Raw genomic sequence first — 24,767 nt, forward strand, 5'->3', positions numbered from 1 at the left:
AAGATATCCTGACTACATGTCTTGTACCTTTGTCAGAGCCAGCCAATGCGACAGTTGGTCATGTTTCACGCCTCGAAAAGACGTGCCTGTCGAGCGTCACCTCGTTAGCTGTGGTGCATATCAATCGCGCGGCACTCAAAAGAACGCCTTTCCATTGAGTACATCGCTTGACAAACGCCACTGATGGAGGGTCTCCCTTTGAACTCGGAAAGACGGGAAATACGTATCCTGCGGCCTCTTGATTTCCAGGCAGCTGATCCTATGATTGAAGACAGCCGTCTTGCAGATTCTAGGCCACAGTTCGAACTTGAGGTTGTATCCCTTGACGATAGGCCCACCTACACCGCCTTGTCGTATGTATGGGGCACACAAAGCGAGGGTTTGAAGCCTGTCATCATCAATGGATGCCAATTCGACATAGGTGGAAACCTATTTGCTGCACTTCAGAATATACCAATTGCAGACATGGCCCCAGCCATTTGGATAGATGCGATATGTATCAATCAAGCCGACGAGATTGAGAAGACAAAACAGGTACAGCTAATGAGGTCGATCTATTCGGGGGCACAGGGTGTAATTGTGTGGCTCGGACTGCCCACAGAGAAGAGTGACTTTATAGTAGACTTTGTGGATAAGTTTGTAGAACATCTGAAGCGGGATCTTGATATTCCGACCCCACATGATGAGGAGTTGGTGGACTACATCGACTTTGAAGAGGCAAATGGAGACGTGCTGAAGCATATCACCATGGCTGTCCAGTCATTAACACCGGCAGATGACCCTGCAAAACATGCTGCTCTTGAAATAGAAGTCTTGAAAGATTTTCTACATTTCATAACGGGGCGTGAATATTGGTATCGAATCTGGGTACTACAGGAATTTGTCCTCGCTTGCCAAACCCAGATGTATATTGGAAGCAGACAACTCGACTCGCAGGGTCTCGCTGCATTACTTGCGTGTGTTACGATGGCGAAGATCCACTTTGTTGTTAAAGATTCAATAAGGGAATCGCTGGTGAAAAGTTTGAGCAGCCACGGGAGCGAGACTGAGTGGTTACTGTACATGTATACATGTCGAGAGCGATTTGACCGCAGACTGGCTAAACCTGCCGCATTCAGGGTATTTGACCTCCTGTGCACGATCTATTGCCGCCCCGTGTGGCATCAAAATGGACTCGGCGGCTTGAAAACGTCAGATAGGCGGGATCAAATCTTTGGACTGGTCGGCTTATGTGAGGAGGATTTTTCTAAAACCCTTGGAATGTCAATCGATTACCATCAGAGCTGGGAAGAAGTCTACATTAATGTGGCAGAGAGACTGATATCGTCGGGGTATCTAGATATACTGGCATTATGTCAATTAGAAATGCCGTCAGAATTGCCTTCTTGGACACCATCGTGGCACGAGATGATAGGGAATCCCAATTGGTGGTTCAAAACGGGCTACAAAGGCAGTGCACACTCGCTCCTTGGTAATTCGCTATTCACTTCATCATCTAACAGCACAGTTGATGTCTCATTTGTGACCTTTCAGTCCGGAAGTTCCCGTTCGCGATCTATGCAGATCAAAGGTATCTCAGTAGACAAGATTATGACCGTCAAATCAATGTATCTCAGGTCAGGGACGAAGACTTTCATGCATAAAGAGATTGTCTACGGCAAGCTCTTGAGAGAAATAGAACAACTCTGCCGACAATCAAAGGATATGCAATTCAACACTTACACTGCCGAAAAGCTACTCGAAGCACCATGGAGAATACCAATCTGGGACTGTGAAGGACCCTCTACCTATAAGGACGACGGTAGGACTCAACGGGCGACTAGTGCATACAGCCGGAGCCGATATAAAACTTGTCTACCGCTCTTCAGAGCTATGGAGGAATGGCTAGACTCGAGAGGCGAGTCGGAATCAGCCATCAGTCAAGACCAGTGGGCCTCGCATCCAATTAATATCCTGGAACCGCAACTTGGGCCAGAAGCCAACACGTACCTCATAGCTTGTAGAATCGGCAGTCCAATGAGACCTTTTATCACGACGAGAGGCTATATTGGACTAGGCTCAGCGAACATCCAGGCTGGAGATACCGTTTGTGTCTTCTACGGCGCCAACGTGCCACACGTTTTGCGGCGAAGGGAGCATGACAAACCTGGGTATACCTTCATTGGCGAGAGTTTTGTTTATGGCCTTATGGACGGGGAGGCCATGGAACAAGACCACGAATCAATGACATTTGAGGTGTTTTAGTGACGAATTTCAGATCTCAAAAGAGCAGGTTCGAGAAGGAGCCATCAAGACCGATCTGCATTAGTGCGGTGAGCACCCGATTTCACCAATTGACATTGTCACGTCTAGGGTCCTGAAAAGTCACCTTATTGGTGTACGAACTCCACGCTGCAGGCTTCCAAACATTTTCGTAGGCCACATGATGCATTCAGGGAGCGTTCGCCTGGAACGCAGGAAGCTCCGTTAGAAAAGGGGTCAACCACACAAAGTCAAAATTCTAGGCCGCGCAGTAATCACCACGTCCCAAGATAATAGTCTGACACGGAGCACAAGTGTCCAACAAAGTGCCAATGACTGTGGTCCGGCCATCATGAAGTCAAAGGCAAGATAATTGATTGGGGGGTCAACGTAGATTCATTGCACAAGAACATGAGGTCTGTGGCCTCCATTAAGGCAGAAACTATTGTGAAATTTCCGTTTTCGTTCTTGATAAGGCTCATCATGATGCATGGCATGGGGTCCTCATCATTGGTCGGGCAAATAGCCACAAGTGGGCCGCACATGAAGCAAATAGTCGTAGCTGATAGGCAAATGCCATGTGCCGCCGTAGTAGAAGCAGTCGAATCAATATGCTGCTCGAGATCTGAAGTAGAGGAACGACGAGCCTCAATACACGCGCCTTCATCCCGTCTGTAAAAATATCGTAATGGCTGGGGACGACGTATTTGGTCCGCAGGAGGCGCAGACCTTAGGCAGCTGCGCTCGCTCGAATTTTATTCGCGATGTCAAGAAACATGACACCAGTAGTCACCTAGTAGTTAGCGGAGAGATCTACGGATCCTCGTCGAGCAGAAGCCCATCAGAAGAGCTCATGGCATCCAATCTGGGGAAGTAACAATATCAGAAAAGTCCCCTCGGTCGAGCCAATTTCTCTTAGCGCGGAAGTCAATGGTCTAATCTTTTTCAAGAATAGCGGCGCCAAGCCCGCAAGGTTCCAAAATCTCTCCCGCAAAGTTGCTTCGCCCTCAGTCAGCAGTATACATCAATTGAATCCGCATTTACCGGTCCCAGGCATCAGCTTCACTTGTATACATCATTGAGCGTTCTTCGGATTAAGCTGATTGCTATCATCAATTCCTGCGTCGCTTCAACACTGAACGCTCACTTGGACTGCGGGCGGAGCTGCAAGGGGTAGACGTGAGATTTAATCGCGCGATGGCTGTGAGTGACAAATGCTCCCATCAAGCTGCCACCGCTTGCAATAGCACTTCGTTGTGCTATCTGTGGCATCTACATCGGATTGTCATTCTGGCGAAGATGTCCGCGAGCCCATGGCTGACTCCTTTTTCCACAGAATTACGGAGACTACGGGGGAGGTGGATCGCGTTACGGAGAGTCGAACCCTTACGCTTCGACGGGCTACAACACGCAGTCTCATCAAGCTCCATATCACGATTCTTCAGCTCAAGATTCCCAACCTCCCTATACTTCCGCGCCCTACCCACAGCAATACTCAGCGCCGCCACAACGACCACCTGGGGACCGCCCTTATCAACCCGGGGGAAATGGCAACCAAAATAACAGGACACAGCCTGGTAGACATCAAAACACTCGTCAGTTGGATGTTCTGATCAGAAAGCTCCTCAATGGCTAATTACCGGCAGACGACGCGGGCATAGAAATGAGTAACCTCAATGGTGCCCCCAATTTCGAAGCAGACCCAAGGGCTATCCTCAACGAATGCGCTGACATCGACGTCGCCATCAACGAAGTTCAGACCCGTTTGACCGAGGGGGACCAAAGTCTTCGAAAGCTGCAAGAAACTGCTATCGGTGACCCGGACGCTAGCAAGTACAATGACAAGATAGAGGAAGAGACTGCCAAGTTTATGGCAATTTACAAAAACCTCAGCAACCGCATCATAAGGATAAAAAAACACCCAAGATCAGGGGATCCAAGAAACGCCCCCACGGTCACGCGTGTGGCTGGCAAAGTTCAGACAGCCAACCGGGAATTCTTCGCCTTCAACAATGATTTCTCGAAAAGATTGAAGGAGCAATATGCTAGACAATGGCTCATCGCCAATCCAGGAGGGACAAAGGAACAAGCTTACGAGGCTGCTGATGATCCTGGTAATGGCAAAGTATTTCAACAAAGCGTGAGAGCCCTGCCTGTCGTTCACAATAATCCTTAGCTTATTCTTCCAAGTTCCAAACTACCAATAGACGTGGGGAAGCTAGATCAGCATTGAGTGCGGTTGAAGGACGACATAAAGCAATACAAACTATTTTGCGAACATTGGCTGAGGTTACTGAGCTCTTCAACCAAGTCAACGATGCTGTGATCGTGCAACAAGTCGCCGTTGAGAACATTGAAGAGAAAGCGCAAGATACTACCAACAACCTCCAGAAGGCTGACCAAGAACTCGCCGGTGCAAATGAAAAGGCACGAGCTGCGAGGAAGAAGAAGTGGATCTGCTTGGGTATCTTCAGTATGTCTCCATTGAGGTTCGACGTCTTGGTACCATAGCTAACGCAACACAGTACTAATAATCTTGGTCATTGCCGCCATCATCGCTATCGCCGTGGTAGTCACGAACAAGAACAAGTGACACTTCGCTTCCTCGATGGAATCTGTGAGAAATCATGGCTATGCTTGAGACTTCCGACTCCGTGGTTGAATCTTTCTTCTCGTTTTCCGAGCGCTTTGAACCGTTGGCTTGAGAGGAAAAGACGGGATATTACAGTTTTTTGTCATAGCGATCGATAGGGTACAGCTTTGTGATAAGACAGAGAGGCGTTAGGGCGCCTGACATTATTTACCTCACTAATACAGATTTCCAATTACCTGAACATGTTAAAGACTTGCTCCTGCCTACATGCTGACCATGCCTGAATCTGCCTTCAATCCATTCTCGTGCCCATGGCTACTCCCAAGCGCTCAGTATGACGCCATTGGCGCGCCTGAGCCGCTAGATATCTCCCTCACCCAGAAGCTGCTACTCTCACCTTGAGCCCACCTTCAACGCATGTTCCTTTCGTTCACGCCATCTTCGCTGTTCTGCCTACGATGCTGAGGTGGTAAGTCCCTTCGCCCGAAATTTTTCACAGCGTCGCTTTCCAGCTCTTGGTCAATCGCTGATTGAAGTCGATAGGTATCAAGCTCGGCTGGCCCGCCGGCCACTGCTCACCCAGAGCATAACTACTGCTGTACGTCCCTGAAAAAGACACAATTCTCAACGCAAGGCTTCCTACGTTGCAATGCTAGGAATAAAGGGAGATATATGCTAAGGTTAAAGCTCTATACTAGGTCCTCTTCGCAACGGGAGATGTAATGGCGCAACAAGGCGTCGAAAAAGTAGGCATCCAGAAGCACAATTACGCAAGAACAGGGAGGATGGCTCTCTATGGTGGTTGTACGTGATGCTCCTGCGCTTGATACATTTTCAAGAGGCGTACATTGCGCGCTCCACCATAAGCTCCGCCACGCACCCTCTCTACCTCTTCAAGACGGTCACACCATGAGTTGATCCTTGTGCATTGAAAATCATCCGTTGAAACCCATACTGACAATCCTGACTAGGCGTCTTTGGTCCGGCAGCTACCCTCTGGTTCTCATTCCTCGCACGTCGCATCAACTTCCCAGGTCGTCCCGTCATCACCACCCTTAGCCGGGTAGGAGTCGATCAGACGGTCTTCGCCTCAACCAACATGTTCTGCTTCCTCACCAGCATGGCCTACATGGAGGGCAAGGATCCACAACAAGCACTACGGGAGAAATATTTCGAAGCGCTGAAGAAGAACTGGATCTTGTGGCCGCCAGTACAAGCGATCAACTTGTCCATCGTACCAGCCGACGCAAGAGTATTCGTTGTCAATATTGTCAGCTTAGGTAAGTCAAGCCTCCTTGAATGAAGTGGAGAAGGTCGACACAAAGATCGTTCAATCAGGACATATCCTTCACAAGCGAGCTATGCTGACTTTGATTAATATACTAGGGTGGAATTGCTATTTGAGCTACATCAACAGCCGCAAGTCATAAGTCGAAGATATTTGAGAGCAGCACCTGGATGAGACGTACAGATTTTGGACGCTACACACAAGACACGAACAACCCTCAATGCAAGCATAGCATGCAATTTTAGGTACTTAGCCAAACGAGCCATGATTAGTGGACAACCAAGACCAATGATTTCCACTGGCTTCATTCACAGACTTATCGCGTGAATAAAGCGCACTTTGCGCCGCTTGCGGTTGCCATGGGTGAAAACCTCTCGCGCGCAGGGTTATTGCGACGCATCAAGTAGCTGGCCACCTCCACATCTCATCTATCCTTCACTGCCTAGCAGTCATTCCGAACGCTTACTTCTTCTGGTTCATGTTTCAAATGCTGCCCTGTGTAGCGCATCTTCCTGAAGTAGATTTCAGGCATGACTCCTCATTCATTTTTGCAGGTCGCTTCAGCAAGACCAGATCACAGAAACCAATGATCTTCAATGCTATCCAAAATCGTTCATCTATCATTATATGTCACAGCAATTATATATACGTTGTGAGAGCAAGTCATTCGTCTCATGCATTAACCGCAACGACCGTAGAATGATATCCATGATTATATCGTTTCAAGCATACCAGAAGATCTCCAGGGTTGTCACGAGACGCAATCAAGATGTCACAATCCAAAGCCTCTGCCAAAAGAATACTACCAGTTCCTGTATACCACTTGAGTTCAAGGTTCAGGCGACGGGCCGCTGGGGTTTTTGACGTGCGGAACCAGAGAGAATAAAACGGCCATCCAACGGTCTTTCCTCGCCAAAAGTTTCTCTACAAGCACCGGCAAGCGTCATCAAATCCGTTGCTCGACCAAATCTTCAGCTGGAGCAGCATCTGTAAGGTCGAGGTCAAGAGCTCCAGGCCGAGCCACTTGTCCCACGAGCCGCATCGGCGAAGCATTGCAATTTGGACCAAAACTCTCGACGAAATCCGATCCATCTCCAGTCTCTAAATCTCCCACGAGAGCTCGCAGCACTGCAAGATCATTCGTCTGTGGTAGACTCTGCTGCATCTGAGCCTTCTGCATAATGCCAGGCGCGTTGGGATGACTGAGCAACTTCAAAAGAACCTCGTCGCTGTGCATGCCGGCAGCCATTATGGCGTCCTTTCCAGCTCTGTTGTCGGTCACCGACAGGTATACACCCTGCGTGGCTACATTTCCACCGAAGAGTGTCTTACTGTTCTCGCCACCACTGTTGCCTGCGACGACGACTTTTGAGCGAGCGGACTCCGCAATTTGCTCCGCTTTTTTTATGCTGGAGAGACTTTCTCGGAGTAGATCTCTGTCTGATTCTAGGGCCTCTCGAACAGAGGAGTTAGCTACGGCGATGATACCGACGATGTCATCCAGTAGGTCTTGTAGATCACAGCGCGCGTCATCGATACTCTGCTTCAAAGATTCGAATTGGCCGTGGGTGAGGGCTTGGTCCGAGCTATGACAATTCCAACATTAGCTGTGGTCAATAGGACACAATTCAACCTACATCTTTACAATGCTCAGAAGCAGGCCCAGCGTCGACTTGTAGCTTCCAAGCCGAAGCTTGTAGTCATCGAATTCGGTTTCATGATACTTCATCTTCGTGTACACGCGAAAGCTGGGCCGGTCATTCTTTGCGTCTTTCGTGCACTGACCCAACATCTCTAGCATATCTTGGCAAGTCGTCCGACATCCCTCAAGGGGCTTGCTCAGAAGTGCAAGTCTCTGGTTGTTCTCCGATGATTTAGCCTGCTCACTAATCGCCTCTAGAACGATGGTGAGAGCGTCGAGATCGTCTTGAAATCCTTTCACAAACAAGCGCTGATTCTGGAAACTTTTGAGTGCATCGTGAAGCTCCTTGGTCGTCTGAAAAGCAAAGGTGGCCAGTGCGAGGACGCCCGCCGCAAGACCGATGGTCTCAGCCATCGCAATCCAACGCTTGTATACAGATTATGGGCGAGGAAACTTCGTGAAAAGTGAGAATAGAACATATTATCGCCCGTCCAGGTTTCATTCTCGCTCGGCAGCAGGCTGAGGGATCGCCGGTGTGATTCGGGTGATTAGACTGCGTCCGAAAGCCCTCCATTGGCTGGGATTCGGGACTAAGTGTCCCTTCTGGCGCCAACGGGCTACAGCTAGCTACCCTTACTTCCACCGAAGGTCAGATTAGCACACTCTGTTGTCGAACTTGAGTGATCTTTGTTTCGAGATTTCTTCCGCCTGGGTCACATCCATGGTTTGGTAACTGAATTCCACCCTTTGGAGTGCCATATGGCTTCTCCAACGTATGTCAACATCCACTCAAATGTAGCCCACGACGGCTCTCGCATGAACATCAATGTGAATGCAAATAGATACACAATCAACCCTGGGTCTGTGGATATAGATCGATGTCTTCTAGACCTACAATGGCCTGAGACTTTGAGTGTCAAAGTCCGGCTCAAGTCCGGCAATCACAAGGTAGTCCCCGGGACCATAGACTGGATTTTGCGGGATTCGTCCTATCTGGAATGGTGGAGCAAAGATGACGTTGGTCTTCTATGGCTGAAAGGGGGCGCTGGCAAAGGAAAGACGATGATTGCGATCAATCTCATTGATGGTCCTCTACGCCCACAGGCAGAAATTAGTACAGTGATTTATTTCTTCTGTCAAAATACGAACAATCAGCTCGACAATGTCGAGGCAATCATCAAAGGGCTCATCTGGCGATTGGCTAAACAGCAAGAAGAGCTGAAAAGTAGTCTTGCAAGCCGCTGGAATCCTGACACACAAAGTTTCAATAATAATAATACTTCTTGGGAGGCACTTTGGGACATCCTTCTAGAGATGCTAGAAAGCTGTAGGCGGCCAAAAATCTACGTCGTTATCGATGCTCTTGACGAATGCAAAGGCGAGAATGTGAGAGAGTTCTTGAGAGCGCTGGTCCGAAGTGGGCTGTACAACAACTCCAAAATCAAATGGCTACTCATTAGTCGCTCGTTTGATATTGCTGAGCAAGAGCTCTTGCTTGCACCCGACCAAATATCAATCACAATGGAGGCTAACTCGCATCACATCTCGCCACTTGTTAGGGCGTACGTTACTGATCAAATAATGGGACTTGAGCGTCGCCACTTGTATGGGACGGCACTCAGGTGCGAGATCGAGGATGAGCTCATTTCCAAAGCCGAGAACACATTCCTTTGGGTTGGTTTAGTCTGCCGGAACTTAGAGAAAATAGAAAGACGGAAAGCTTTAGCGACAATACGAGAGTCGCCTACGACTTTGAACGGCATGTTTGATCAAATAATGACGCAAGTTTGCAAGGGTGAACCCTCTCTTGTGAAAACATCTTTGCGACTCCTCAAGACCATGACACTAGCGTTCAGGCCCTTGAATAATTTCGAGATGCGCACTGTAATTGGACTCACAACGGACTTATCGAGCGAAAAGACCGATACCGAGATCTTGGCTGATCGATGTGGTTCGTTCATCAATTTCCGTGAAGGAACAACCTCTTTCGAGTTTGTGCACGGATCAGCAAGAACTTACTTTACTGACGGCAATGGGAAAAGACACCTGGATCTCTACGAACATTACGACCACGCAGATGTAGCACTAAGCTGTGTGATGCAAATGGCCCCTAATCTCAGGGTCAATTTTGTTGGTTTACCACAACCCAGCACCATAGCCTCGAAGGAAGCAGTATTTGCAATGGAGGATCTAGAGACGGTGAAAGTAGGCGCCAGCTTGCAGTACGCGGTCGAGTCCTGGGGACAACACCTTGGACAGGCTGCCAAAACGAAGAAGGTGTTCGATGCCCTTCGTTGGACAGGCACAATCGGGATTTTCCTGCGAACAAAGTTCTTAGAGTGGCTAGAATTCTCGAGCATAGTAAATAGTCTACCAAGCGCGGTGGACACTTTGAAAGTCGTCCGAGATCTACTTTCTGTGAGTAAAGGGCGATTTCGGAGAATACAGTCGTGGTGATGCTGAAACAAGATACAGCTCGACGACATGGCCGATACAACGACATTGATTCAAGACTACGATCGTTTTCTAACTCGACACTACCAAACCATCAAGCTTTGGCCATTGCAGATATATAGCTCAGCCCTTTTATTCAGTCCACATGAAAGTGCGGTGAGGAAGAATAATCACAGTAAAATTCCTCGGTGGCTAAAGACGTTGCCAATGGTCGATGAGCAGTGGGACTCTCTCTTGAGAACGATTACAGGTCATTCGCGAGGCGTCAGTGCCCTAAGCTTCTCACACGATGGGAAAACTATAGCCTCTGGATCATATGATCGATCTCTCAAGATATGGAACAGCGCAAATGGTGCTCTACAGGAAAACTTCAGAGGTTCCACTGATTCTCAAGAATCGCCTGCAATATTAACCGTGGCCTATTCAAGGGACGGCAAATGGCTTGCGTACGGAAATGACTCGGGTATCATAACAATTTGTGACTGTGAGGCAGGCTACACTAAGAAAATCTTTGCTGGCCATGCCGGGAAAGTTCAGAGCGTAGAGTTCTCACGGGACAGCAACAGACTCCTTTCATCAGGAAGCGATGACGTAATCAAGGTCTGGAATGTCACCAGTTTCGTCTTGATAGTGCAAATCATATCCACAGGGCTAACTGCTGTGGCTTTTTCACTCGATGGGTGGCAGATCGCATCTGGGGGTTGCAGGGATGAGATTAAGCTTTGGAACAGTATTACGGGCGAATGTGAGCGAACAATGATGGGCGATGTAGGGTACGCGACTGCAATTGCGTATTCTCCAAGATATGGAAGTTTTGCCTCGGCCTCTGGTTATGATCCTGGTCTCATAACGTTGTGGGATCACACCGCAGGCACGCCTGTTAAAACGTTCGTCGCCCATCCGAAGTATGTAGCGTCGTTGGTATTTTCTTCGGATGGTAGAATGATAGCCTCAGGATCAGGTGACAACATGATCAAATTATGGGACTCGATTACCGGACATGTCCTTGCGATATTCTCAGGTCACACCATGAGTGTCAACTCCCTGACGTTCTCCCCAAACGATGAACAGCTCGCGTCCGGGTCTAGAGACGAGACTATTCGCCTGTGGGACTGTGGATCTGGGCGCATGACTCTAAATACACCGACAAACATTGATGGGAGCATTGATTCTTTAGCATTCGCCCCCAATGGAAGAAGCATACTCTCAGTATCTCGCAGCGGAGCCTTACGGCTGTGGGACAATACAGAGACCAACTTCAAGCAGTCACCAACAAAATCTGTCGAATCACAATCTACCTCAAGTTCTACCGGCTGTGTTACGTTCTCATTCGATGGCAAGCTGTTCGCTTCGGCCTCATTAAAGCAAGTTGAATTTGACATCGACAAACCAGAGAGCTTCAAGCGGAAAAGTAACCCAATGGCAGGCAGGATTCTCATTACGATAGTGGACGCTGCGTTAGGTACTTTCGTCCGAAATATACAGACTGACCATGAAGACTTTATTACACAATTGGCATTCTCACCAGATGGAAATTGGATAGCATCAACTGCGATGGACATGACAATGAAGATTTGGAATTCTGTCACTGGAAAATTACAAAAGACCCTCACTGTCAAAGGGCCCGCACACTTCACAGCGATGAAATTCTCGCCGGACGGCCTTATGATCGCGACGGCATCTACAGCGAATAAATTCACGGACAACATACTCACACTTTGGAATATCGAAAAGTTCCTGAAGAGCAGGACACTAAAGGATAAATTTCGAAAGAGCGAAAAGGCCCCAGTCACCCACGAGATCAGAGTCCCCGAGCCAATCTACCTTTTTTTCTTTTTCCCAAAAGACAACACTCTTGCAACAGACATCGGGGTCCTAAAAATTGAAGACATCTTGCATGGCGCATCAAACCTTGGGGAACTAAGCACAGGCATGCTTTGCGTGAGAAGAGGTTGGATCTGCTGTGGGGTCTGGCCCCTGCTCTGGCTCGGGTCCGATTTTGGACATGCAACTTACGATGTACGAGGGTCTCAATTGGCCATCGGTTTCGACTCCGGTCGGATTGTGAGGATTGATATCGATACGAACGCCTTGCTTCGGTCATTCGATATCTCTCCTACTGCTCAGTTGATGATGAGATATCCTGAAGATGATAGACCTAGGCATCCAGTGATGCAGAAATATGGTAATGTTTGAACTCCCAAGGTTTTGGACAAGGAAGAGAAACTGTGAGACACGGAAATTCAATTGAACATGCGCTGTATATTCAAAGTTGCTTCAAACGGCTACAGACACACAACCGAATGGCCAAGTCTAAGTGAGCATTATGATATACCGCGCTGCGTTCATCTTTGACCTTTCGGCGCGGCTATATTGATTCGTCGGATCCAATGCCGCAGGGTCTACATTTCCCAGGCACTCTCGACCATCTGACTCCATCCAAAATCGTAGATCATACATAGAGAGCGAGATGCGGATCCTGTCTTACTAGCATCGCTAGTCAAAAAGCAATTATGCAAGGTAAATTATATATTCTGTCACCCATTCAAGGCTAATGTCACAGTCCGGCCCAGGAGTAACCAGACAAAACGAGCGGTTAGTCACGTCTCAAGTAACGTCCTCTACCCAAGCTCCACGACTCAGCATCATGTAGAGGGACGATCAAGGGAAATCGGTACATGGTTTGCATCTTCCGCTACGGATCCTACGGCAGGCAGGCCAGTGAAATCAGGCGCGGATTCCACTTGATTGCTCTCCAACCAGAATGACCCAGTCGACCCTGGTAGTCCTTCCCCCCGCTGAGTGCTCAGCCAAGCTTGGACGAAAGCACTCTCCGCAGCAGAAGACTGGGCACGCATCGCTTGGAAATCTCGCGCCACATCCGGTGCTCGAGAACTCCGCAGGAACTCCAAGAGCACTTCTTTGTCGTACCAGCCGGCTGCCGCTCTTGCCCCTTCTCCAAGCATGTTGTCGGAGAAATTTAAATTAAATTTCTTGTATTTTTCGTCGGTGCCGAGGAGGGTTTCAGCATTTTTACCTACAGTATTGCGCTCTACGTTGATGATGGACGGAGCGTCACCTGCTGTTCTTTTGGCTTGTTCGAGGCATTTGAGACAGCCTTGGAGTATTTTTTGCTCGGCTTTCAGGGCGTCTCGGATCGATTCGTCGGAACTCTTAATGGCTTCGCCGAGGTCATATATTTGGCCCTCCAGCTCTTGATGGGTGGCTTCAATCGACTGTGTGAGCGTTGTCAGGTGCTCTTGTGTTACAGTGTTCTCTCGCCTTTGAGCGTGAGTTCAAGGAATGAATTCTTTCGGGGAGACTTACGTATGAATTGTATCAAGGGCCAGGCTGAGGGTAATCTTGTAACCAGCGATACGCTGCTTATATTCCACGACCTTCTTCCCTTTAAATTGCATGTTCAGCCATGCTTTGAAATTGTCTCGACCACCATTTGAAGGGGCTGTGCAATCTTCCAACATCAATTGCAGATCACGACATGCTCTTGCGCATCCATTGAGCGGATCACAAAGGTGCTCAAATCTCGGCGTCTGCTCGGACGGTTTGGCTTGCTCGTGGATACTTTGGAGCAAATTAGTGAGAGCGCATAGCTCCCCTTGCAATTCCACGATTGTGAAACGGTGGTTCTGGTAGCTGTCGACTGCGTCATGGAGTGTTTTACAACTCTGGAAAGCGAATGTCGCCAGGGCCAGCACGCCAGCCGTCATTCCAATCGGTTCAGCCATGGGGGCTCTATGGAATTATGGAGATGGTGGGTGATGTCGAGTATTATCGGGTGCCATCATGGAAGCGTGACTCGCCGAGAAAGAGACGAGAACTGCTCGACAATTGTACGAGGACTGTTCTCGTGCAAGGCTGCAATTTATGTCTATCACCGTATGACTCGAGTGATATGGTGCGTCCGAGCGGCTGTAATTGGCCAGATCGTCCAATCTAATGGCGTTCTCCGCCGCTTATGCATTCAAAGAGGGCATATCGTCCGACTTTCTCCAACCTTCGGGTCCTTCTCACCTTTTAGACTTGCTCAAGCTTCTGTCAGTTTGTTGAATGTTGAAAAGTTCGTACACTTCGTCTAACGCTTCGGGCAGCAAATCAAGCGACACGACCCTTTCAATCAAGGCGCCTTATGATGTCAAACATTAACGTTACAGGCAACCATCTCGCATCTTTTTCCGAACTACGTATTCAATCTCACATCCATAGAAGTAACGAGGCTGAGATTGAGTCCTGTCTGCAGGCCTTGAGATGTCCAGATCCTCAGCTTGTCAAGAACCGGCTTCGGGAGGACAAAGGTCGATTGGTCGAGGAAGCTATCGGTTGGATTCTCGAGAGCCGAGAATTCATTGCGTGGCGAGATGACGACCATGTTAGTCTCTTGTGGATCAAGGGCGGAGCTGGGAAAGGCAAGACCATGATATCTGTGTGCTTGATCCAGGAGCTTTCACAATCAAAAGAAGAGTCCGAAGTTGTGACTTACTTCTTCTGTCAAAACAACAATATCGAGTTGAATACAATTGCGTCGATTCTCAAAGGCTTGATTCGTCGATTAGTGGATCAGCAGCACGAGCTTAAAAGCTCTCTACTCGAGCGTTGGGATACTGATAATGAGTGTTTTCGTGAAGACATGACTTCATGGCAAGTTCTTTGGTATGTATTCCTAGAGATATTGGAGAAGTGTCAATGCACAAAAGTGTATGTACTCATTGATGCGCTCGACGAATGCCAGGGCCAAGACATGGCCGATCTTTTAAAACGACTTGTCAGATCCGGTCTTCAATGGCCTTCAAAGGTTAAATGGCTTTTGACCAGTCGGCCATTGGATAGTGCTGAGCAGGAGCTGTTGGCTGGTTCTGATCAGGTGCCCTTGAGTCTGGAATTGAATTCCGGAGCTCTTGCGCAAGTGGTACAAATCTATATCGAAAGGAAAGTTGTAGATCTTGATCGTCGTCATCATTACGGTCCTGCATTGTGCCGCAAGTTACAAGATCAGCTGCAGCTGAAGGCTGAGCGCACATTTTTATGGGTGAGTCTCGTCTGTAAGAGACTAGAGGACCTCCCTCGAGAGCAGGCTCTGAGTGCAATCCAAAATTCACCTGCAGGTTTACAACACTTTTACGATCGTATGATAGCTGAGATCAACAAGGGAAACCCAAGTGACATCAAACTCAGTCTGCGGCTACTTAAGGTCATACTTCTAGCATTTAGGCCTCTAAATGTGTTAGAAATAGGTGGCATCACCGGAATATCGGAAAATGACATGCCAGTCCAGAGGCTTATTGATCGATGCGGTTCTTTCATAAAACTGAATGGTACCTTCATAGAAGTGATACATCAGTCTGTGCGGGACTACTTGACAAAGCCTAGTGCTCAGGCTCTCCTCGACTCCTACGAAGAATTCGGATATGGTGCGATGGCGTTGAATTGCCTCGCTCACGCAACCAAGCAATTGAGACCCAATCTCGTAGGCCTAGAGACGCCAGGCTCAGTCTTTACACCCGAAGGAGAAGAATGGAACAACCTAGCTCATGTAAAATATCCCGTTCTTCTCTCGCTGAATTACGCGGGCCCATTGTGGGCAAAACACCTGGAAAGCGCTGGTCCATCAAGATTAGCTGAAGACGCGGTGAAAGATGGTGGTATGGTTGACAACTTCCTACGCAGCAAACTTTTAGAGTGGCTCGAGAGTCTGACTTTGTTGTTGCAATTACCATACGCTCTCGATACCTTGAAGGCGGTACAAGCCATTATTAAGGCAAGTAAAGCCCAATTTGAGGGTGCTGGGTGACACGCTAACCTTACGTTCAATAGCCTCTGGAATCACCAGCACTCACAGCTTACACGAGAGACGCACTTCGATTTATATCCCGACATTTTCAATTAATTAAAGCGGCTCCATTGCAGATTTACAGCTCTGCAATCATTTTCAGTCCCGAGAGAAGTCTCATTAGGGAAAGTCACTTTGATCAATTGCCCAAGTGGCTGAAGAGACTCCCACGCATACAGAAGGACTGGGATCCGCTGCTTCAGACAATTTTTGCCAATGACAGACCAATTTTCGGTACATCATTCACATCAGATGGCAACACATTGATGTCGGTGGGAGCCTCCCCGAATGACATTAAATGTTGGAACAGCACCACTGGCGATGAGCTTTTTGTCGAGAAAGGCTCAGAAACGTATGGAGAAGGTCATGGTGACGCCATCTTCTCATTGGATGGCCGTTGGGTTGCATGTAAAGGCAATGATAATACAATTTTGACATGTGACATTGGAAAAAGGCAAGTTCGCAAATTGTTACTTGACAGTGAATACGGCATCAGTACCATAGCAATATCGCCAGACGGTTCACTGTTAGCATCAATAGGCGCCGAAAAGACTATCAAGATATGGTCTTTGATGTCTGGAGGCCTTCAGTCTACAATTGACGTAGCGGAATTGAACACGCACAAAATACAATTCTCGCCGGATGGTAAGCAAATCGGGTATCTCACTTCCCTAGATACTTTTAACCTTTGGAATCTTGCTTTGGGTACTCTACAGATGGAGTTGATAGATAACATTTGGGATATATTTCATATATCCACCTTTGCACTATCACCAGATGGTAAGCAGATTGCGACATACCGCCTCTATACTCATATTCTCCTGTGGGATTGGACGTCCAAAGGTCTGCAACAACAAATTCAATGGAATGACAAAGGTGCAACTGAAATGTTCACGTTCTCTCTAGATTCAAAATACATTGCATCAATAACTATGGATAGTATAATCAAGCTATGGAATTGTGCAACAGGTGAGCTTCATACAACATGTGTCAGTCATGCTAGCAGGATTACAAATTTGTCTTTTTCTGGCGACACCCAACGTGTTGCTTCGACATCTGAGGATGGCATGATTAAGATATGGGATTATGCCCTCGGGACTGAGTCGCGCGTGAGTGACATACAACAGAGCGCGCAACCAATCATTGGCCTGGCCTTTTCACTGGATGGAAATTGGATAGCATCTGGATCTCGTGTGCAATCCTTGACATTATGGGACACTCGAACAAAAGATACGCGCCCAGAATGGTCTCAAAATGTGGAGAGCCGTGGCTCGGTTGAAGGGCTCCAGGCTATAGCCTTTTCCAATGACAGCGAACGCATAGGCACTGGAGGCCTTCGAGGATTTCTAGGAATTTGGGACAGAGCTAAAGGAAAACTCATCCTAGAAATCATGAACGCCCGTATGGGCATAAAAAGCATACGAGCTGTTGCGTTTTCCAACCACGGTAAATGGCTTGCCTCAGGATCGGACGATGGAAAGATCAAGCTATGGGATAGTAGGACTGGTGTGCTTCTCAAAAGTTTGATCGGCAACAATGGTGATACATGTGCATTAGCATTTTCGCCTGATAACAAACGCCTTGCCTCTGGTTGTCAGCACAGAAGCCTTAGATTGTGGGACATGCAGAAGGTTATGAGACCGACTCGAATGTTTGGAAAGCGTATTGGGAGTCGCATCGACCACATTGGATCCAGTTACGTTGCGACTGATGATACGGAATATCCCGTATGGTGGATGCACTTTTCGACGGATGGCACCCACTTAGCCACAAGCGTTGGTGTCATAGAAACTGAAAGCATTCTTCAGAACAGTGAGAGATATACCGTGAAAGATCTTGGCATTCTCAATGTCAAGGGGAGCTGGGTCTTGTGCGGGAACATGCCCATCTTTCGGTTTTCGACAGATTACCTGCCTTGTACAAGAGTGTGGGCTGCGAGAGGCGATCAGATAGCAATTGCCTACCAAAACGGTCAGATGTTGCGCTTCGAGATTGACCGCAGACAATTCTTGGAAGAACGAGGACTCATTACTCCAGACAATCCGGATGTTAAATTCTATGGGGATTCTTAAGCTTGACAAGATGATGTACAAGCCTTGGATGACTGGATAGATCGATTCCTCGCCTACGACGAGCACCATCCTGCTTCTGTGCTTTGCTACTAGGGAATAGAGAAAGCCATTGAGTGATCACACATGGTTGAAGTTTCAAGATATGATATCTTGTCAGCAAACGCTCTTACATGAGAACTTGGCCCAACCATTCAAACTTGACCTTCATAACACACCACATCAATGCCGTAGGGCTGTGTGAATAGCAAGAGAAGCAAGGATCACCTAGAGAAAGTATAAACTCAGATATCGAAGTCTCCGTTACACCATGGAGTCGCCAGGGTTATTTGAGCATCATTGCGGGCAGCGACACCTTATCAAATACTTGTATATGCGTCATCACAAATGCGGACTTGGAGGACCCAAGACGCAGACTATCCTCACTAGCTACCGCTGAACTGCTAAGCCTTGAACACCACTCTATCGAATTGCATCATCGCTGTAACGCCATTGTTTGACCAAACGCGGAAAAGTTTGATGTTAGAGGAGTTTTTCAATTCTTCTTTGCCGACCAGTACTAAATGCAACAGCAATTCCGCAGAGCCTTCGTTTTCTGCGACATTGCCTCGGTAATGGTCGGATGAGGCATCAATCTCACGCGGTCACAACGCAAAATGACGCTCGAGTTGAGCTGAAAGCAACGTCAGCTATAGATCCATGGCTTGAGGTCATAAGGCTACCAATATCAGACGCAAGCCGAAGCGCGGCGTTGAACAGTATCTTTGACAAAGTAGTGGGCTTTCGCGGCCATTAATGCATAACAAAGTATCTCGGAGGATCAGAGTGGGGGAGCGTCAAGCCATGAGGCTTTGGGTTGGAGGGGTTGGTAAGAATGAACGTGAGGGTTCACGGAATGGAATGGGAGAGCGAGAGGGGCAGGAATCCTTGGTGTTGCTTGATGATGTAGAGTATGAAGCTTGCATCGGCTAGGATGTTGGTGGTTTGAGGTGTCAATCTAGAGGCACAGGATTTCTCCATTCCAAACGATCCTCACCAGCATAAAAGCAAGTCTGGCAAAAGCACCAAAAACGAACAAAGAGAGTGGCTATTCTAGATTTATAAACATTTTGGACGCGGAACCTCGACATCAGATTATGAGCAAGGTTTCAACATGCTCAATAAGCCAGCCACTTCTCCGACTTCCTCGCCTCACCTCCTGTCTTCCCTTCAACCCGCCCGAGAGAGCAACCTCATCAACTAACCTCCCCCCTCCCTCCACACCGACATCAACCCCTTCCCACGCCTTCCCCCACAAAACACTCGCCTTCTGCACCCCCGCCCCCGCCCCGGCCCCCTTCCCTGTCCCCTCAAAAACCGCCACCCGCATACTCGGCACCTTCCCCCCTTGACAAACGACCGCAACGTCCCCGTCCCCACCTGTCCCGTCAAATACGTGAAAATCTCCAACATCAACCCCCACGTCAAGCGGACGCCGGCCTCGGAGCCAAATACGTCGATGTAGAGCTGGGCGGAATGGTCGTGGTAGGGGATGTGCGGCACGTAGGCGTCGAAGCCAAAGAGCGCGACGGAGTTCTGCATTATGGAGAGTTGGTGCGAGAGGAAGGGCGTGAGAATTGTGAGGGGGACGCCTCTGTCGTAGCTTATGGGCTCGAATTCGTAGTGGAGGGATGGGGTGGATGGGGTACTGGGAGGGAGAGGGGTTGGTTATGGTGGGGGTTTGCTGGATATGGGAGGCGAGGGAAAAGGGGAAGGGGAGGGGTGAGGGATGGCTTACGTTGATATAGGAGCCACTGCGTTAATTGTGGGTTGAGAGATGGTGGGTGTGATTAACAAGGTGAGGATGGAGAGGAGAAGAGGGGTTTGAGCAGGGCTGTCATCGTAAGAGACTGACTGCCTGTCTGCCTGTCAGTCGTGTCGAGATGAATGGGAAGATTATTGCATGCAAAGCACACACTTCGATCTGCAAAGACCTCCTACACTATCTCCCTTCTCTCATGTGCATTCACAACCTCGGGAATGACAGTCTTCTGAAAGAGCGCCAATCGCTACCTATCAAATGGCTTTATCTGCGTGCGCATAGATCCATCTATTTTTATGGTTCGGGTGAGACGCGATGTCTTCGACCGCCCCATCCACCCATCCACTCTAGCTGAGACAAAACAAAGCACAAAAATCTATTTCGTGCAGGAATCAGAGTCCGTCTGCCACCGCGGAGCGACAGCGAGCCGGTGAGGGTTCTCATTGACTAAGAACCAAAACACCGCTCCCACGACACCTGTTCTATCCACTACCATCTCTCCAAAACCTCTCATTATGCCAACCCTCCCAATTGCTCACCTTCCTCCTCCCCCACAAGTACCACACCCTCTCCTCCCTTACTTCGCCGCTCGTTCTCTTTCCCCCCCCCCAGCACCAATCTCACCCCCACCTCCTCTCCTTGATCCTTCAACCTACACATCCACCTCCACCCCATCCCTCCAAGTGTCTTCACCTCCCCCCCACCTCCCCCCCCTCCATTCTCACTAAACACCTCCATCACCTGTCTGCAGCACGAATACTCCATCGCCACGAACGCCCCCGTCGCGCAGAACAGCTGTTTTGACGGGGGAACGTACTTTCCCCTTTGCAGACATTTCGGTGGACTTCTTGGGGGTCGAGGAGGGGGTGGGGAGGGGGGGGGGGGGATGGAGGAAGTGTATTGATAAAGCTGCAAGGGTGAAGATATTATAGTGCTGATACCCCAAAGGGAAAGGTGAGAGTTGCGAGGCAGCGCGACAACACGAGCAGCTCAGAAAGCGATAGCTGTGCACCGCCATTCCTAACAATATATATACATGAACCACATCTCCTCATTCATTTCATTTCTCATAACATCATCGCCGCTCATTCCTTTTTACTCAAGTACAGCACTGCACATCCGCCGCCCCCGGACAAAACCCCGGCGTCGACTTCCCGCCACCACTCTTCTTCCCGCAATCGGCGGTCGAGATACATGTCCCGCTCGTACCGTCGGCGATCTTGCACGTCGGCGTGGTGCAGCATTGCACGTCATCAGGATCATCGGGACAATAGCCCTTCGTGGACGTTTTGCCGCTCGATTTGCAGGATGCAGTGGGCAGGCAGGTTCCTGCGTCGTTGTTGACTTTGCAGGTGTTTGGCGCGGCGGTTGTGCAGCACTGTTCGTGTTTTAGTTAGGACTTGTGGGATGCTGCTTATGTGGAGGGGGAGGGTGAGGGGGGGAAGGGGCCAGAGGGAAGGAGGGAAGGAGGGAAGGAGATCTACCTGGACGTCATCAGGGTCGTTGGGACATTGTCCTTTGGTGGATGTTCCGCCAGTGCTTTTACAGCTTGCTGTGGCGAGACAGGTGCCTGATTTGCCGTTCGCGGTGCATGTGTTTGGTTTTGTGGGAGCTGAGCCAGTGGTACAACACTGTATCAAGGGTCAGTAGGCCAACGAACCAGTTTGGATTGGAAGAAGCGGAGTGGGGAAGATATATACTGACTTGCACATCATCGGGATCGTCAGGACATTGACCTTTCGTTGATGTTCCGCCCGAGCTTTTACAAGACGCTGTCGCGAGACACGTCCCGGATTTTCCATTCGCTGTGCAAGTGTTTGGTGTCGTGGCTGGTGAGCCAGTGGTACAGCACTAGAACAGGGGTCAGTTAAACAGTCGTTGGAAGTCGTCTCGGACGATAGAGAGCAAACTGACCTGAATATCGTCAGGGTCGTTGGGACATTGGCCTTTCGTCGATGTTCCGCCCGAGCTCTTGCAAGACGCAGTTGCAAGGCATGTCCCAGATTTTCCATTGGCAGTGCAAGTGTTCGGCGTTGTGGAAGGTGAGCCAGTGGTGCAGCACTAAGCTAAGAGTCAATATTCATTGGACCCATGTTTGAATCTCGAAAAGGGAAAAACGGTGGAGAAGGGAGACACTGACTTGAATGTCATCCGGATCATTAGGGCATTGCCCCTTTGTCGACGTCCCACCAGAGCTTTTGCAAGCTGCGGTAGCGATACATGTCCCGGCCTTACTGTTTGCCGTACACGTGTTTGGTGTACCTCCCGATGCGCTCGTAGTGCAACACTGCAATGATGAGTATTTGCTGATGCGAGGAGCTAAAAATATGAGGAAGAGACTTTACCTGAATATCATCTGGGTCATTAGGGCACTGCCCCTTCGTAGATGTACCTCCAGTGCTTTTGCAGTTCGCAGTCGCAATACAGGTTCCAGACTTCCCATTGGCGGTGCAAGTATTTGGCGTGCCTCCAGATGGACCTGATGATGTGGTGGTGCAGCACTGTATTTGTTAGTGATTTTTGATTGTGGTTGGAGATGGTAGACTTGCTTGGATATCGTCAGGGTCATTAGGACATTGTCCCTTCGTAGAAACGCCGCCACTGGTCTTGCAACTCGCGGTGGCAATGCAGGTTCCGGACTTGCCGTTTGCGGTGCAAGTATTGGCGCCTGTGCTACCACCACCGGAAGGGACTGGAGTAGTACCTCCTGTTGCCGAGGGGAGCGCAGAAGCGCTGGGGCTGCCTGGAACGGGGTCGTCGAGGTTGAAACCTAGGCACAACGGATCGCCGATGGGAAAGGATGCTGTCTAGATATAGTGAAGGATATTTAGCCTCGGAATTATTTGAAGACAGAGCGTAGAAGAAAGGATGCCGTATACTAACCCCCAGAATAACATTGACAGGCTGCTCGCCATTGATCTTGCCAGCAGTGAACTTCAGCTCAAAGCCATACGACGTCCGCAGTCGCAAGGCTGAGTCAAAACTATCGCCAGCCTTGCACGCACCCCCTTTCGGTGCTACTAGGTCTTAGCACTTCGAATGTCGCCTGAGGTGATGGGATACTCACACACGATCGCCTCTCCTCTTAGCTCAACGAAAGGGAACTTTAGGTCAAATCCTGTCTCGAAACCTATACCTATTGTGAACGCATCAGCCGAGATTCTTCAAACCCACAGGAACTGAAGGAAAACAAACCTAGTGCTTCAGCTTCCAACGCCAAAGTAGGATCAAGAAACAGCTTAACGTAGGCCGCGACTCTTGCCTGTGCAATTAGTGGCTCAGTATCAATCTTCGGCGTCCACCCAGAAAACTCGTTGTTGTCCGGATGAAGCAAGTCTGCGTTCAAGATAGCACTATCCGGCAACGACCCCGTAAAGCCAGTACGGAACGACACACCACCTTCGAACCCAGTAATCTCAATCCCAGCCTGAACGTCAATCACCGGGCCGATGGTCAGGATATCTCCTGGGATCGTAACACCAGCCAGCGGTATCTTGGCCAGCGACACCTTATCGCCTCCGTCGAACTTCGAACCAAAGTCGCTTGCGACTTCGAACTTGAAGCTGGCGTGGGATTTGAGACCATGGGGGACTACGCGAAATTGAAGATCGACAGGAACGAGGAACTTGGTTTTGATGATGAGTTCCATGTCGAGAGTACCCGCCGTGTAGCAAGGATCGCAGACAAGCTCGGCGAATACTGGGCCTGTCTTTACTTTGACTTTCGTGTCGAAATTCTGGTTGAAATCGAAAGAGGCGTCCTTGGTGTAGTCACGACGTTTCAAGCCTACGTCGTCTGGAGATGAGATTTTGCCGACGCGGAGCTCATAGGTGTGGATGAGGTCCTTCCAGTTCCCGGTGTTTCCAGTAAGGCGAGCTGTTTTCTGCGCAACGTCGTATGCGATTGATGAGATAGAATACGGTATTCTACGATCATTATCGCCGCAGTCGCCTTTGCCGGCGACCATCAGGAAAGTATGGTTGTCGGCGCCATTAACCCAGTCCCAGACCTTTTGAGCATATGTAAAGGCTGAGTCGTCCTCGAATGTTAGCACTAAGCCTTGCTGATTACATTCTGCGTGTTCGATCAGGCCGTCGAATTTCTCCATTGATAGAATGCCTTCCTGATCGGCAGGCATTTGAACTGTTAAGTTCCCAAGCGTAGCTCCCGATCCCTCTAAGTCTTGCTCAGTCGTTATGCAAAGGGCCGGAACGAATTATATCCTACCTTCGGCTCCCCATAAGAATGTCTCTGTGCTCTTCACGTCGAAGACGGAATTGTCTCGCTTCCCCAGCCATTTCGAGCCTACTCCATGAAGGCTTCTTGGGCGGACTTCTTGGAGTTCGAGGGCTGAACTCTGCAGTATCAGAAGAAACAGGGCAATAGCAAAGGCCTGGTAAGTGGGAATATTGGATGGCATAATGAAAAGCGCAGTAAGTAAGGGTTGCTCTGGAGTGTGAAAAGGTGAACAGATCAATTAAGAAGGCTCTTTAAAGGAATGCGTGAAGGCTGAATTTCCCCACATCGAAGTGGAGACTCAAGCCGAATGGAGTACATTTATATAATTGGTTGAACTGAAGCACGTTCGCCAGAGTACGATAATGAATGTTTCTAGGAAGGCTCCAATGTTTTAACATCCCCTCTTGCACAATAATGCCAGTCTTCACAAAGACTAACGAACGTCATTTCAACAGGGTCAATAGACCGATCTCTTGCGGGCGTCTTTAGGCCCACTTGGCAAACGCCTCAGTGGGCCGTTCAACAAGAAAGCATTCATCGTGGAAATGCCTTGCCGCAATCTAGCTGCAATCCAAGGGCCATGTTTTAGCCCCCA

General features: G+C 49.0%; 7 protein-coding genes across 7 annotated transcripts; 4 read left to right on the plus strand and 3 right to left on the minus strand.

Annotated features, from left to right (window-relative positions):
• Window positions 1-183: 183 nt before the first annotated feature.
• On the plus strand, window positions 184-2,244 carry KY384_001771 (uncharacterized protein; the record flags this gene model as incomplete). Its single annotated transcript, XM_044810298.1, has 1 exon — window positions 184-2,244. The coding sequence occupies one exon, from the start codon at window positions 184-186 to the stop codon at window positions 2,242-2,244; it is 2,061 nt and encodes a 686-aa protein (XP_044672272.1).
• Window positions 2,245-3,171: 927 nt separating this feature from the next.
• On the plus strand, window positions 3,172-6,137 carry KY384_001772 (uncharacterized protein; the record flags this gene model as incomplete). The annotated part of the gene is made up of 6 exons (XM_044810299.1): window positions 3,172-3,174; window positions 3,578-3,836; window positions 3,888-4,381; window positions 4,432-4,743; window positions 5,378-5,432; window positions 5,806-6,137. 6 exons carry the CDS (start codon window positions 3,172-3,174, stop codon window positions 6,135-6,137), a joined length of 1,455 nt encoding a protein of 484 aa, XP_044672273.1.
• Window positions 6,138-7,068: 931 nt separating this feature from the next.
• On the minus strand, window positions 7,069-8,178 carry KY384_001773 (uncharacterized protein; the record flags this gene model as incomplete). Its single annotated transcript, XM_044810300.1, has 2 exons — window positions 7,069-7,708; window positions 7,760-8,178. The coding sequence occupies 2 exons, from the start codon at window positions 8,176-8,178 to the stop codon at window positions 7,069-7,071; spliced, it is 1,059 nt and encodes a 352-aa protein (XP_044672274.1).
• A 345-nt stretch (window positions 8,179-8,523) lies between these two features.
• KY384_001774 (uncharacterized protein) lies at window positions 8,524-12,414 on the plus strand (the record flags this gene model as incomplete). Its single annotated transcript, XM_044810301.1, has 2 exons — window positions 8,524-10,182; window positions 10,240-12,414. The coding sequence occupies 2 exons, from the start codon at window positions 8,524-8,526 to the stop codon at window positions 12,412-12,414; spliced, it is 3,834 nt and encodes a 1,277-aa protein (XP_044672275.1).
• Window positions 12,415-12,863: 449 nt separating this feature from the next.
• Window positions 12,864-13,964, minus strand: KY384_001775 (uncharacterized protein; the record flags this gene model as incomplete). The annotated part of the gene is made up of 2 exons (XM_044810302.1): window positions 12,864-13,500; window positions 13,546-13,964. 2 exons carry the CDS (start codon window positions 13,962-13,964, stop codon window positions 12,864-12,866), a joined length of 1,056 nt encoding a protein of 351 aa, XP_044672276.1.
• A 404-nt stretch (window positions 13,965-14,368) lies between these two features.
• KY384_001776 (uncharacterized protein) lies at window positions 14,369-18,135 on the plus strand (the record flags this gene model as incomplete). Its single annotated transcript, XM_044810303.1, has 2 exons — window positions 14,369-16,020; window positions 16,149-18,135. The coding sequence occupies 2 exons, from the start codon at window positions 14,369-14,371 to the stop codon at window positions 18,133-18,135; spliced, it is 3,639 nt and encodes a 1,212-aa protein (XP_044672277.1).
• A 3,278-nt stretch (window positions 18,136-21,413) lies between these two features.
• On the minus strand, window positions 21,414-24,071 carry KY384_001777 (uncharacterized protein; the record flags this gene model as incomplete). Its single annotated transcript, XM_044810304.1, has 8 exons — window positions 21,414-21,564; window positions 21,638-21,784; window positions 21,848-21,999; window positions 22,196-22,220; window positions 22,279-22,676; window positions 22,817-22,950; window positions 23,001-23,069; window positions 23,129-24,071. The coding sequence occupies 8 exons, from the start codon at window positions 24,069-24,071 to the stop codon at window positions 21,414-21,416; spliced, it is 2,019 nt and encodes a 672-aa protein (XP_044672278.1).
• Between the last annotated feature and the right edge of the window lie 696 nt (window positions 24,072-24,767).

The sequence above is a fragment of the Bacidia gigantensis genome (genome assembly GCF_019456465.1).
Source record: "Bacidia gigantensis strain McMullin 20006 chromosome Unknown contig_134, whole genome shotgun sequence".
NCBI classification, from domain to species: domain Eukaryota; kingdom Fungi; phylum Ascomycota; class Lecanoromycetes; order Lecanorales; family Ramalinaceae; genus Bacidia; species Bacidia gigantensis.